At 50.1% G+C, this 13,603-nt stretch overlaps 1 protein-coding gene across 9 annotated transcripts in view; it reads right to left on the reverse strand.

Moving 5' to 3' along the window:
• Window positions 1–2,983: 2,983 nt before the first annotated feature.
• Window positions 2,984–13,603, reverse strand: part of Atp2b2 (ATPase plasma membrane Ca2+ transporting 2) — a 293,782-nt gene continuing 283,162 nt past the window's right edge. For 6 of the 9 annotated variants that reach the window (XM_029535206.1, XM_029535205.1, XM_029535204.1 and 3 more), the window contains one exon: window positions 2,984–6,205. In XM_029535206.1, coding sequence (XP_029391066.1) covers window positions 5,894–6,205 — 312 coding nt within the window. In that variant the 3' untranslated portion in view covers window positions 2,984–5,893. Of the gene's footprint in view, window positions 6,206–12,532; window positions 12,705–13,603 lie in introns of all 9 variants that reach the window. The other 3 variants (XM_029535209.1, XM_029535210.1, XM_029535211.1) reach the window with 2 other exon arrangements.

A 13,603-nucleotide genomic window follows, 5' to 3' on the forward strand; every position in this document is an offset into this window, starting at 1 on the left:
TATATATATATATATATATATATATATATATATATATAATAATTTTGTGCCCAGAGCAAAGTTTGGTGGTATGTGGTTTCCTGCTTGTGGCATGATGTTGGCACTCAGAAAGTTCCAGATTTTTAGATTCAGAATGCTCAACTGTAATACCTACTCTGAAAATTGATGTTGGATTAAATGAAGCTTGGAACTGAAACTGCATTCAGAAGTTAGACAGAGCCACTGATACTTGACTGGGGACCAGTTCAGCCTGCGAAGAGCTAGGATTTTGTGTATATAACTTAATGTTTGTTTCTTGGTCTGCCATATTTCCTTTCCTGTGAGAGGCTTGCCATATTCAAATGACTAGGTGTGCTGGTTAGTTTTGTTTAATTTTGTTTTTAGTTTTGTTTTGCCAACTTGACACAAGGCGGGGTCATCTGAGAAAAGGGAACTTTGTTGAGTAGTTGCATCCATTCAATCGGCCCCTAAGCAAGTCTGTTGGCGCATTTTCTTGACTAAGAATTGATGTGGGAGGGCCCAACTAACTGTGGTTGGTAGGTGGTTCTGAGAGGTATAAAAAAGGAGCCAGGAGGAACAAGCCAGTAAGCACCACTCCTACATATTCTCTGCTTCTATTTCTGTCTCCATTGTTTGCCCTGCTTGAGTTCCTGCCTTGACCTCCTTCAGTGATGGACTATGATTAGGATGCGTAAGCCAAATGCATCCTTTCCTCCTCAAGTTTCTTTTGGCCATGGTGGTTTGTCACAGCAAGGGAATATAAATGAAAACATTAAGGTACCAGGGTCCTCTTGGCTTCCCTCCACCTCTGTAAGGGCTGCCACCTATAATCTGTGTCCACACTTTCTGCCTTCTTCTTCTGGTTTATCCCAGACGACAACCAGGCTGTTCATAGGTTTCTCCCTGCTACTTTGCTTTTGAGTAACTCTTTTCTTCCTGAGACCCTTCCTCCCAAGACTTCCCTCGGAGACGGGTTAATGACTCACGGAAGTTCCCACAGGTGATGGGAGCTCAAAGATGTGATCTAGAACAAAATGTCTTTCCCAATCAGAGACTCGATTTCCCCAGGTTCAAATCAATAGAAAGAGGGGACCCAGCTGTCCTTCGGAAAAAGGCCTTGGGATGTTTACCATGCCTGCGTTTCCACGTGTGCATTTATTGTTATTGCTTAGTATAGTGTTGAAAAGGCAGACAAATCCTGTTAGTTACAAAGAGCACAAGCCAGAGATACAGAGAAATAAAGAGTGTACAATAAGAGCACAGTCACTTCCCAGCCCCGATTGTCCCAGAGCCCCCCAGAGCCCAGGCAGCTTATGGAAGCTGGAGGCGGCACCATTCCCTCGCTACTCCGTTATAAAAGATGTGCACAAGAGAGTTAGCAAAGTGTGGTGACCCCCCCAAGAGGAGGGGCCCTGGAGGGAAAGCACCACAGACGTTACAAAACACACCAAGGGCCTGGAAGGGCCCAGGCAGCCTCAAACCTTTTGTTTTGGGAGCAGGGGATGATGGCAGCTACCCAGGGCCTGGGGTCCCATGCCTTGGGTGGGTCGGATCTCTATATTAAATCAGAGGGCTTCATTTGGACCTTGGAAAACACATGGGAACTTTTAGGGTCTGACTGCGGCCTCGGTGCTTCTAGAAGAATCCTCACTTCTAGGGTTCTCCAAGGGTGGGGCTTCAGATACTAGAGCAGGAGAGATTGGGTGAAAGACTTGTCAGTGTGTGGTTCAGTTGGCAACCTCCTGTAGCTACATCAAGGGTGCAATGACATCCAGGTAAGACATTCTTGTACCCCAAAGGTGCTAAAACTCTGAATGAGAGATGACTCCCACTAACCCAAATAAAATGACCAAAAGCCAGTTTAGAAAAGGCAGACAGAAAGTGTCCCTCTGTCGTGTGGGTCTGATGAGTCTGAATGTTCTCTCCTAGTACTGCGTCTGGGAGAGGTCTTCCTTTCCCGTCCAGACAAGGAGCATATGGGGACCTGCTCTGGGACAACCACCACAGGAGATGACTTGTTAGATGGGGCTTGGTGGTCTCTCTGGACAATTCCGGGGCAGAGGGGACAAGTGAGTTGATAGCATCCCTGATGTCCCAGAATTCAGGGGTTGATTTGTCTGTTCTCATAGGACATTCAGCACAGAGACGACCTCAGTGGGCAGTGATTACAACGGGCTTGGGGGTGGTGCATACAGCAACAGGGCCCAGAGTCTGGGGGTGGCACATACAGCAACAGGGCCCAGAGTCTGGGGTGAGAGAAGGTCAGAGGATCTGGCAAAAATTTTAGTATTTCTTCAGAAGAACAGATGGGGGTGGGGTGGGGAAATCTTGTGAACAGGGAGGGGGACTTACTCCCCTGCCGTATACTAACATGTTTGAGAGGGACAATAATTAAAACATGTGGTTGGGTGCCAGAGAAGGGGGTAAAAGAGAAATTCTAGAGTTGAACCGAAGTCTATGTAAAAAATCAAGAGGAGGCAAAGGTGACTTCTCAACAGGCACGGGGACACAGTGGCTCTTTATTAACCAGAGGACCCAGGACAGCATGGGTTCTGGCTTGGGAGCAGCCAGTGCTACATCCACTCTCAGAAATAGGGCCCCTCCCTCCAGTCAGCTCTGCCGTGGTTGGGTTGAGGATAGGAGAGCGTGGGTGGGTGGAGACATGGCATCTGCTCCTCAGTCCTGGATAGCTGGGAACAGCAAGTTGAGCCTCTCCCCACCCCTCCACAGATGGGTGACTCTGAAGTAGCCAGAAGTGCAGGTCCCCTGGTGGGTGCTCGCCTGTTGTCCCTCAGCTATCTGACAGGGTAGGGGGTTGATGCACTTACAGAGTGTAGAGTACGGGAAAGAAGGGGGTGGGTGCCACGTTAGAAAAGAATAGAGATTTCCTATTTCTGCTTGATTTTTTTTTTTTAAATACTAAAGACACATCAGAAACACCTATGTGAACCAGAAGAGCCAGCCATGGAAAACAACCATTGCATAGTATTAAATGAGCAGAGACGGTGAATTCTTTATTTACAATTATTGTCTAGATAAAAAAATTCATAAAAACAGATGAATGGTCATAAATTATTGACCCCCTAGTGGGGTGAACTGCCAAACATATCCCATGCTGCTAGATATAGGACGCGGAAGTGCAAGCTTGTGTATTACAGTGAGTTCTGACAAACCAACCATCTCCTGTGTAGGTGTGTGTGTGTGTGTATGGGTGTGTGTGTGTGTGTGTGTGTGTGTGTGTGTGTGTGTATGGAAGAGTGTGAGAATGAGGGGCTGGGGCATAGGCTACCCCTCATTCCTGACACCGGGAAGCAAGTGCTAAGGTCAGGCCTCCTTGCTAGTTTCCTCTGCTCCCTGTCCAAGAACCTGGCTCTGCTCAGAGAACCCCTTCCTCTTTGCCCTGGAGGCCTGGTTCCAAAGCCCGAGGATCCCCGTTTGTAAGCGCAAGAACCCTGGTGGCATGGAATGAGGTCATAGATTTATGGTTGAATGAAGGAGGGCAGGATGAAAAAATGTGACAAAGGACTCCCCACCAAAAGTCCCCAAACCAATCAAACAACAACAACAACAACAACAATAACAAAACCAAAACAAAAACCTATCCTGTTCCAAGGCAGCCCCGGGTTTCCTTCCCTCCCTTGGAGGGGTACTATGGACTGGCTCTGGTGGTGTCTGTACTGGAATCCAGTGAGTACATCTAGGGCTGGTCCACCTGCTGGGGAGGTAGCTCTCTCTCTCCTGGATACATTCAGAATCCTTCAGAGATATTCTTCCTTATAGAAAGATTATGGCCAGGTGGGATGGGCAGACTTTGAAGCCCAAACCAATAACACAAGTTTTTCACAGCCATGCAGACGTGGGCCCTCCCAGCTGACTATGGCTCTTTTCCCAAGTGGCTGTCATCTTGTTTAGTGAAGAGGTCTCTGGGCCTGGAGGGCTGGGGGGGCCAGGCTGAAGAGCGAGGAGTAGCGATTGTGAGAAGGGAGGGAGTGAAGGATGGAGTTCACAAGTGAGGCGGAAAAGTGTTTGGTTTCCTCGAAGCACGGGACATCATCGGTCATGGTATTCAAAATGTCTTTTGCACTGTACAAGTTTATGGAAAAAGATTGTATGCTGAAAAGTCTCAAAGCAAACTTTGTATTAAATACAAAAGTTCTTTTATGAAAAAAAGCTGAGACCCACAAAGTGCTTAGCAGTAAGAGGCCGACAGACAAGCTCTTATTAAGTGGGATAACTAGTGCTGTTATTGTTGAGGGAGGGGATAGCCACCTTTTCTCACCTGTGATATGGGAAGATATCAGAATGGCTTTCTGTCTGGGAAAGCGGGATTTGCTGTTAAAAGGCTACAGTATATATTGTAACTACAGGAAGACAATTTGGTTTAAAAATCACACTGAATACATCTCAATGTACACATCATAAGGTTCATTCGGATCTAAATAGTGCAGAGAAAAAAGGCTATTCTTCTTCAAAAAGAAAAAAAAAAACAAACCTGAAAGCAGCAAGCTGTACCAACCCTCATCCAGTGTGTCAGCAGTGTCTATGCTGCCGTTTATAAGGAAAGAAACTTCTAAATTACTAACTAAAAAAAAAAAAATTCAACACAATAGCATTTATAATATCTGAACACTACCTTGACTCACAGACAGCGCCAAAGACAACTCAGTTCTGAAATGCTCTCGGTAAACTCAAGCGAGTTTCATTGAGAGAAAAGCCTTCCTTCTCCGGGTGCACTACAGACGCTGACGTCACCAGACCTGGAAGGCTGTGTTGCAAGCCCGGGAAGCCTTCTCTCCTCTTCTCCCTCCTCGTCTACGGTGGAGCAAGCGAGCGAGCGTGTTGCTTAGCCCCTCAGGGTGGATCCCTGGGAGCCGTTGGCTTTCTGCCTGAGCTTCCCACAGTAGTGACGTTATTGAACGGAAATAGCAGGCAAAAATCAGAGCATGGCTATCGTAAAACTTCAAGGATGCAATCCAGGGGATGTGTCTGTTGGGCCCGAGCTGTTTGTAAGCATCTTGGCCACCAGTGTCCTTAAACCACACAAATAGCCAAAGACATTATCTACAGGTTTGTAAACAAATTACATTCTTCTTTTTAGGACATAAGTTAAAATAGAGCAATTTAAGCAGAAACAAGGCAACATGCCGGCAAAGGAACTTTATATATCCATGTATATATATGTATATATATATATAATATCTACTTATCTATACGCACGTATACAGTCTTCAAGAAGTATACGTTGATATAGATACAAAGAAACGGATATAACCTCGTGAGTGTCTGTGGAGTTCTTGGGTTTCATTGGTGCAAACCTACTCTGTGATTTCAAAAAGTTATTAAATTAATCTAGACATTTGAGACCATGCTGGGCAAGCATTTGAAACCTCATAGACCAGTGGACTGAATGAACAGCAGTCTGTTCCAGTTCCTGTTTGCAGTTCCCGCCTAAGGAAACAAACAAAAAACTCCCCTCCCTAACCCTCCAAGAACCAAACCAAGGAGGGGATTAAAAGTGTCCAGGTACATTCATGCTGGGGGCCGGCGGGTGCATGGCTGGTCCGTGTCTGGGCTGGAGCCTGGAAGGGCTCTATTTTTTTTTTTTTTTAAATTAATTCGTTATTATTATTTTTTGTTTTGGAAAAAAAAATCCACGCCACTCTCTGCTCCAGATGACCCCAGGGCAACCCCGCCCAAGGTCTAAGGAGTGAAAAAGAGTTCAAACAGCATGGCAGCCAGAGAAAGGTCTGTGTGTGGAAACGGGTTCCCTCTCTTCTGTGTGGGTTCCGCCCAGTGCTCCTTGCTGCGTCGGGGAGTTGGTGCCTGGAAGGGTGTGCGCCCGGAGGCGGGTGGCGGCGGGTCCATGAGCATGGCCAGGCGACAGGGGCCTCAGCTAAAGCGACGTCTCCAGGCTGTGGATGGGGCTCCCTGGACTTGAAGAGGTAGCTGATTTGCTCGTGTCGGTCGTCAGGTTGATCCCGCTGTCGATGGCGCTATTGTTCTTGTTGAGCGAGGACGGCGGGCTCGAGTTCTGTTTGAGCGCGGCATCTTCTTCCAGGTCGGTGTCATCGATGAGGGGGATGTGGGGCTGGGAATCTTCGATCCGGAATTCAGGATGAGCCATGAAGTTATGGATGGAGGTTCGAGACTCGGGTTTTTCTAACCCTTCATAGAGAGAGCTACGGAACGCCTTCACGACGCGGATCTGCAAGGGAAACACTTTGGTCAGGAGTGGGCTGAGCCTTTCCGGGGACTTGGAGGAGGGTTGGGGGAGGGGAAGGCACGCAGGCGGCTGGGATCCACAGTCGTTGGTGTTATGAGCATCGATGGGGACGGAGGGCAGAGGGCTTGGGGGATGCATCCATGAGTTGGTTTTTAAGTGGCTTTGGTTTGGGTCAGAACTATGGTGTTAGTGGGGACTATAAAAGCACCACCACAGAGATGCTTGGGGTGTTTGTAAACGGGAGCATGGTCCACTCCGAAGGGCACCCGACCTAGTGAGAGACTGAGCCTTGTTAATGTCACAGCAGAGTCTGACCATGCAGGGGGCTTGGGGGTTGCAGGGGAAGTAGGAAAGAGTCTATTTGTTAAAAAAAAAAAAAAGTGAATCTTCAAAAACCACACACAGTTAAGAAACCAAACCACATGGAACAGGTTACAGGTCACACGGAGAGGGGACAGGAAGGAGAGACGGTTGGATGAGGTGGCATGAGAGGACACACGAGGGCCAAACAGAGAAGGGGACATCAAGCCGAGGCAGCAAAGCAAAGCAAAGCCAGGGAAGGCTTTCTGAGGTGCCGGGCTGCAGCAGCCGAGAAGCACAGAGGAGCTGCACACAGGACGTTGGGGGTGGGGAGCATGCCACAGGAGTCAGGGACCACACGCACACACACCGACACACAGCTACACTTGGAAGCCTGCACAATGTGAACGAAGTTGTTTGTGCCCAGCGCCTCTTTCCTTCATGCATTTGGGAGGTAAACACTCGAGTATGGGCTCAAAGCCCTGGCCAGCCATTGCAGCTTGCTAAGGCGCTCCCTGGTTTCCTGGAATTTGGGGTTTATGGCTCTGATTGTGTTCTGAAAACACAAAACCAAAACCAAAACCAAAAAACAAAAGACAGAGGCCAGAAGTGGACAGCCAACCCTGAGATCCCCTTCAGGTTTTGGGATGAGGGGATTGGATGTCGAGGGTTTGGCATTGTACCACAGTGAGTAGTAAGCCAGGAACTTCAGGTCCTTAGGCCTTTATTCTCTCCTCTAAGAATGGGAGGAGCCTGCCTCTGGTCTCCAAAGCTGTGCAGAGAGCCCTGGATTTGGAATAAGGACCAGGTTGAAGTCCTGGCTTGGCCATTCCTTATGCCTTGGCTATAGAGAGCTACACTACCTATCTGGTCATGTTCTGAATGCCTTCCAGGGGGCAGGAGGGGCAGGGACATGCCTTGTGTCTTATGGGATGGATGGGACTTGAAATAAAGATATCTCCTGCTGCCTTCCCAGTGCTGGCTCAGAGGAGGGCAAAAGAGAAAACACAAGATGGCCCAGTGCTATCGGCTAGCCAAGTGTCACATGGCCTTGGCCATGGGGGAGGGGGGAGCAGGAAGTCTGCCAGAGACAGGTGTGGGGAGGTCCTTGGAGTCCCAGCTTCGAGCTCAGCTGAGCCTGGGAGCCCCTCCGTGGGCCCGGTTAGGGAGATCCCTGTTCCCAGAAGAAACTTGTAGATGGCTCTGACTGCTGAGCCTGTGTCACAGCTGTATCAGAACTGACAGATGGCTTTCCATTTCTAAATGTGCTGGCATTGATCAGTTCCCCACTCGGGCTGTGCTGTCTGGCTCTTTTCCCCAGTCAGCTCCCCTCCTTTGCCACTGGCCTTCTTTGAGCTACAACTTCCACTTGCCTTCTGAAGAACATTCTGTCCCTTCTCCCTACACACTAGTGACCCCAGAGAACTCTGCTTAACTGAAATCCAGGGAAGCTGGCAGGCTGGAGCCGGTGAAGGCAGGCAGGCTGAGGGCTGCTGTTCCGTGTGACACTCTCAGCCATCTTTGTCTGTGGATTTCCTACGAAGCTTCTGTAGGCTGCTCATTTTCTGAACTAATAAATAAGCTATCGAACCCTTGGAAATGATAATTGTATAAAGATATAGCCTTAGTTTGCTTATCTTTCCTCTGTTGTTTGCTTTAAGGGAAGGTCTAATATACTTTAGGCTGGCCTCAGGGTATAACCTTGAACTTCTGATTCTTTTTATCTCTACTTCTTAGAATGATTTCCTTAGGGATTGGGGAATTTAATCCAGGGCCTTCTGCATGCTAGCCAAACACTAGGCAAAACCCAGCTTCCTCATCTGCAAAATGGGAGTGCAAATGTCCTGTCCCTGTATCTGTCTAGCTGGTGCTCTGACTTCTGAAGCTGACTTGCCATAGGACACTGACTGGCCGGAATGCCTAGCATATGAAGGAAGTTAAGGGACAGTGGCAAGTCCTCATCATGTGATTGACAACGCAGAGGGACGACACACAATGAGATGAGGCCCCTCCCCACCTCCCCCTGGCATGGAGACAACAGAAGGAATGAACTGCTCTGGACAGGACTGTGGGGACAAGACTTTTCGGGACACCTCGCCATGGACATCTTAAGACTCCACTCGGTTTTCTCTGCAGCTGAAATGGAAAAAAAAAAATAGGGGAAGAAAAAAAAAAACACAAAAACAAAAGCAAAAATCTCTTCCATCTCCCCGGCCTGCCTGCTCTAAAGATGGGGTTTCAGGACAGAAGACTTGTGGGGATGCGGGGGGCAGGGAACAAGGCAGGGCCAGTGGGTGGGGCTGTGGAAGTTTTCTTTCAACAGTCTGAGGGACCTGGAGCTCTTGGCCACTGGGGTCTCTGGGGAGGCAGAAGCCTTGCTCTGAGGTGGGCTCCGCATACTCGAATGTTTACCCGGCTTCAAGGAAGCCAAGCGTCTGGGATTGATTCACAGTCGTTTCAGGCTCAAGGGTAAAGACTCACAACCTCTTTAAATTTCACTCTCTCTTGCTGAACTCTGTGTCCAGGGTTCTCTAGCCCTCTAGGAAACAAAGACATGGAATATTCAGACAGTCGGAGAGCTCAAGGGTTCCCCCCAGAAGCAAGCCATTTCCTCGCCAACCCAAGCTTGCACCAAACTCGTTACCAGAATGCTAAGGAGAAAACCCAGCTTTCCTCTTTGCCACTGTCTGCATGGCTCCTCACCACGAATGCTGCGCACACTGGCAGGTCCTGAAACCCAAGTCTAGAGGTGACATGGGGGCACTTGGGGAGGAGTGGTGTGTGTGTGTGTGTGTGTGTGTGTATTGTGTAGAGCTTTGCCCTTGGCAGAGTGGGGCTGAAGCAATGTTCAGTGTGGAGTCTCTTCAGGCTTGTGGAGGACAGAGATGGCTTGAGACAAGTGAGGGGCCTGAGGAGGATGAAGAGGAGGCTGGTCTGGATGGATGAACCTGGTGCTGACTTGGTTGATCAGTGGAGATACACTGACTCTGTGGGATAGAGGAACACCAGTGGATAGAGCCTCTCTACTTTCCCCATGTAGGGTGATGGAAGGGGTGCTCCTCCTCTGAAAGGCTGTGGGCACCAGCATCGGCTCCCAGATCTAATGCCATCCTCTGTGCTATTGAGTCAAGCCTGTCTGGGAAGAGATACAGGAGGAACTTTAGGACATATTCCCATTGTCCCCCTTGCTTGTGGTCTTAGCCAAGTGGTGTCTCTGGTGACCCTGGAAAAGCCTCCTCTCCTTGTGGTGAGATGTATGTGAAGGGAAGGTGGAACTGCTGAGCTGGGCTCAAGTACACAGCATTAGTGGCGTGGCCTTGAACCTCCAGGTGGAAACCCAAATTCAATTTTGAGTTGTGATGAGAAAAGCTCGCAACTGCCCTGGGTTCTCTCCCAAATGCTCTGGTCCCATCCCAACTGAGCATGTCTTCCCCATGCACACTGTCTACCTGGGGCCACCTAACAGCTGTGCTGTGGATGGGTGCAGAGTGGGCTTTCCAATAGAAGCTTTTCTATCCTACCCCTTTGTGATCAACGTTTAATGACATGAAGAAAGAGATAACTCCTGGGGTTTGCCTCAGCAGGCATGTGGCCGGTCCTCCGCTGGGGAGATCTTGTTGAGTCTGGTAGCCCATCTTTCTTTCTGCTTTCTGTCTTGCCTATCAGACCTTCTTCCTCCGAAGGGACCTTGCCTGATATCTAGAGGGTCTTCCGAGTCCCAGGAGAGCAGAAGACAGAAACTGCACAAGCAGAGGATGAGAGGATGCCGATTTGATATCCGAATTGTGATCTTGTTGATCAAATTGCCTCTTTAAACCACACAGATGGCAGTCCTCCTAGGAGACTGCGCTCCGCAGAGGAATGGTCATACCCCACGAAGGGTTCAAAGAGATGAAGGATTACAAACTGGAGTTTAGAGCGGAGGGTACCTGTGGGGGCCTGTTAAGGAGGCTGGGGAGGTGACAGTGGGGAGGACCGAGGGAGCTGAGCATGCCCAACCTCTCTTAGTCCTGAGAGGGAATGAAGGATCATGGGCCAAGATGGTAGATGAGCCCCACCTAGGCTTTCTTCCCATGACTGCTCTAAAGTTAGGGTTACATGGAATGAAGGAGGGATCGGTTTGTCTGGAGACAAGAGTGTGGGATGCACGGGCCGGTCTGTAGGATTGAGGGCGGGACAGGCTCCTTGATGGCTCTATACTGGTGCAGAAGGGAGAGTGAGAAAGAAGATGCTGGGATGAGAGAGTGGCTCTTTGTTCTAGAGTGTAAGTGCTAAGCCAGGGGGTGACTCAAGGATAACCTTAGATGATATGTGGGTGCTGCATGAAAGAGGTGAACCAAGACAAATAAAGAATACAGATGTGCCCCGCAGCTAGACTCCTGGTGGTCAGAACTCAGGGTGATGCAGGAGCCACTGACAGACAAGGATATCTCCATGGGAACACTCAGTGACTACACTTCAAGATGGGAGGTGCCAAGCAAGGCCAGAATTGGATTGATGTGACAGAGAGGAAGGGAAAGTCAACTAAGAAAGCCTGGGTCACTCACAAAGGTGAGGAGGGATGTCTGCTCTGAAGGGAAATCCTGGGACTCAGATACCATGTACTTAGGTGTGCCTTTGCCACACTGGGACTAATTTTATGTCAGTGGGAAAACATTACTGGGCCTCCTAGCCATCTTCTATGCCAGGGAGGGCGGCACCCATGGGATGGTCACAGGACACCAGTATAGGCTAGCAGCAGGCTCCTAGTGATCTGTTTATCCTGCTGGAGCTGGAGGGCCCGAATGGAAGAACCTGTATGCAGAGCCTCCCTGCTCAGCGGTAGGGAGTGTGATGCTGGGTGCCCTGGTTTGGGATGGGTGCAGGGGCACTTTAGAGTGCATCAAGAGGTGGAGTCTGCTTCTCAAAGAACTTGAAGGCTGGCTGGGGTAACACACGTGCTGTGTCTGTTGTGCCAGAACTGAGGCTGCATGCGCTTTGAGAAGGCTTGAATGGAGGCAGTCAGGAAGTATAGAAGAATCTTTGGGTGCCTGAGGCCTTGGGCAGCAAAGAACTAGACAGAGCCAGAGACCAGAAGCTCTAGGTCAGAGGTGGTGGTATGGGCATATATGTTTGGCAGAAGGAAGATAAATAAGGCTTTGGGGATTTAGTTCAGGTGGTAGGACACCTGCCTAGCAAGTACAAGGTCGGAAGAAGGGAGATGAAAAAGAGGTGGAAGTTCTAGGCTACCTCCTCATATAAGAAAAGGATACCAAGGTTAGACCAGCTCTTTTGGGACTAGCTGGTTCCCGGGCAAGATGTGTGTACCCCACTATTTTCTACTTGAGATCAGCTAGATGTCACAGGAGCCTTGTCTCTGCCAGGAAGGGGTCAGGATTTCAGTATGCTCTACTCTGTGGGAGAAGGGCTGGCTAAGGCTGTGGATGAACTCAGTGTACAAGGGGGGCTGGGGGTGGGAATGCAGGTGATCCTGAAGTGCTCCACGCTCCTGGCTGTGACATCTGACCTTCAGTGACTGCTTGACTCACATGGTCCCTCTTGTGTTGAGTGCCCACTGTGACTGTGACCCCTGAGAGGCTTCAACACTGCCAGACCTTCCCTCATGGACCAGGCTCTTCCTGACAAGGTAAGAGACTAGAGTGAGTAGTGTCCTGTGCCTCTCTTGGTGACTACCATTCTCTGGCCTCAGGTCCTGAGGGGGACTGGAACCCTTTGGATTATGGAACCTTTTTGACTACGATGTGACCCTTTAATAGACTCAGACCTGTTGAATGCTGCTTATAATTCTAGTGACCCACTGCTGGTTACAATCCCTGACCCCCAGCTAGCCCCACGACTGCTTGAGAACTCTTGGCCAATGACACTGTCTTCAGTGGCCCTTCGTTCAGCCCGTGGGCCTCACAGTGACCCCTGTCCCACCATGTTCTCTGGACCCCGGCCCCTGCCCGCCTGCCCGCCCAGGAGCTGGCGTTGGTAGTGCCAGCGGAGGCGGTAAGGAGTCACACTCACGCCCAGCTGCAGCAGGAGGAAGGCTGGTCGGAGAGGAAAGAGCATTGGATAACGACACGCGACTAGGACTAGAGAGACTGGCTACGTCCTGGCTCTGGCTGGTGACGGAGGACTGTCTCCGCAGGGCCCCCTGGAAGGAGGCCCCGCTCTTGAAAGTATTGACTACTTCAATCTGCAACGGAGGAGAGAACGAGACAAGTTGCGAGAAGAAACGAACACCACAGCTACACAACTGACGGGCGCAACGTCACAAACAGCCGCAGCCACGGCGACAAGGACAACACCACTTAAAACAAAAATGCCAGACACACTCCAAGGTACGGAAAGATGTCTGCTCGGCTCTGGGCCCACCTGTAGGCCCCGGGGAATCCCAAGCGGGGTGTGGGAGGTAGGGGGAGCGGCGTGTGACCTCTTTCCTCAATAGTGGCTCGGGGGCTGGGGTGGCAGTGACGTCAGAATGGAAGGGTGGCTTCAGGCATAGAGCCAGGGTGAGATGGTGAGACCTTTGGGTGGATTGACTTTGGCCAAGGCCTAGCTCTCCTTATTTATTGGCTCGGTGACCTTGAGAAAGTTCTGTTCCCAGATGGATGCCATCTGGCTGACGCGTAAGCGCCATGGTACCTGGCCCACAGCAGTGTTCAGAGAAGGCAGCCTCAGAGTTACTCACACCTCTCCAGGATTATCATCATCAGGGGACTGCGGTCCCCTCTCCCCACTGAGATGTTAGACCTGTAGGGCAGTGTCACCTACTCCAGCCCTCACAGGAAATGGGGGACTGCCAGGGTCCTGGCCACAGCATTAGAGTCCAGGCCTCTGTGAAGCAGCCCCCGAGTCTAAAACTCCACTCCCCTAAATTGCAAGTGGGTAGAACAGGGTGGTCATACCCTCCTCTCAGGGGCTGTAGGAGTCACATGAGTCCCTGTGGGCTGCAAGGAACTCCAATGGAGCTGTTTGCTGTCGTCCATGGAAATGGAGTGGTTGGCTTGTGCATCGCTTGCCCAGATTGTTTGGACGAGGGATCGGGGTGATGTTCTATAGGTCTCTCTGGGCAAGAGATCTCTGGATCCTACA

The sequence above is a fragment of the Mus pahari genome, chromosome 2 (assembly GCF_900095145.1).
Source record: "Mus pahari chromosome 2, PAHARI_EIJ_v1.1, whole genome shotgun sequence".
NCBI lineage: Eukaryota > Metazoa > Chordata > Mammalia > Rodentia > Muridae > Mus > Mus pahari.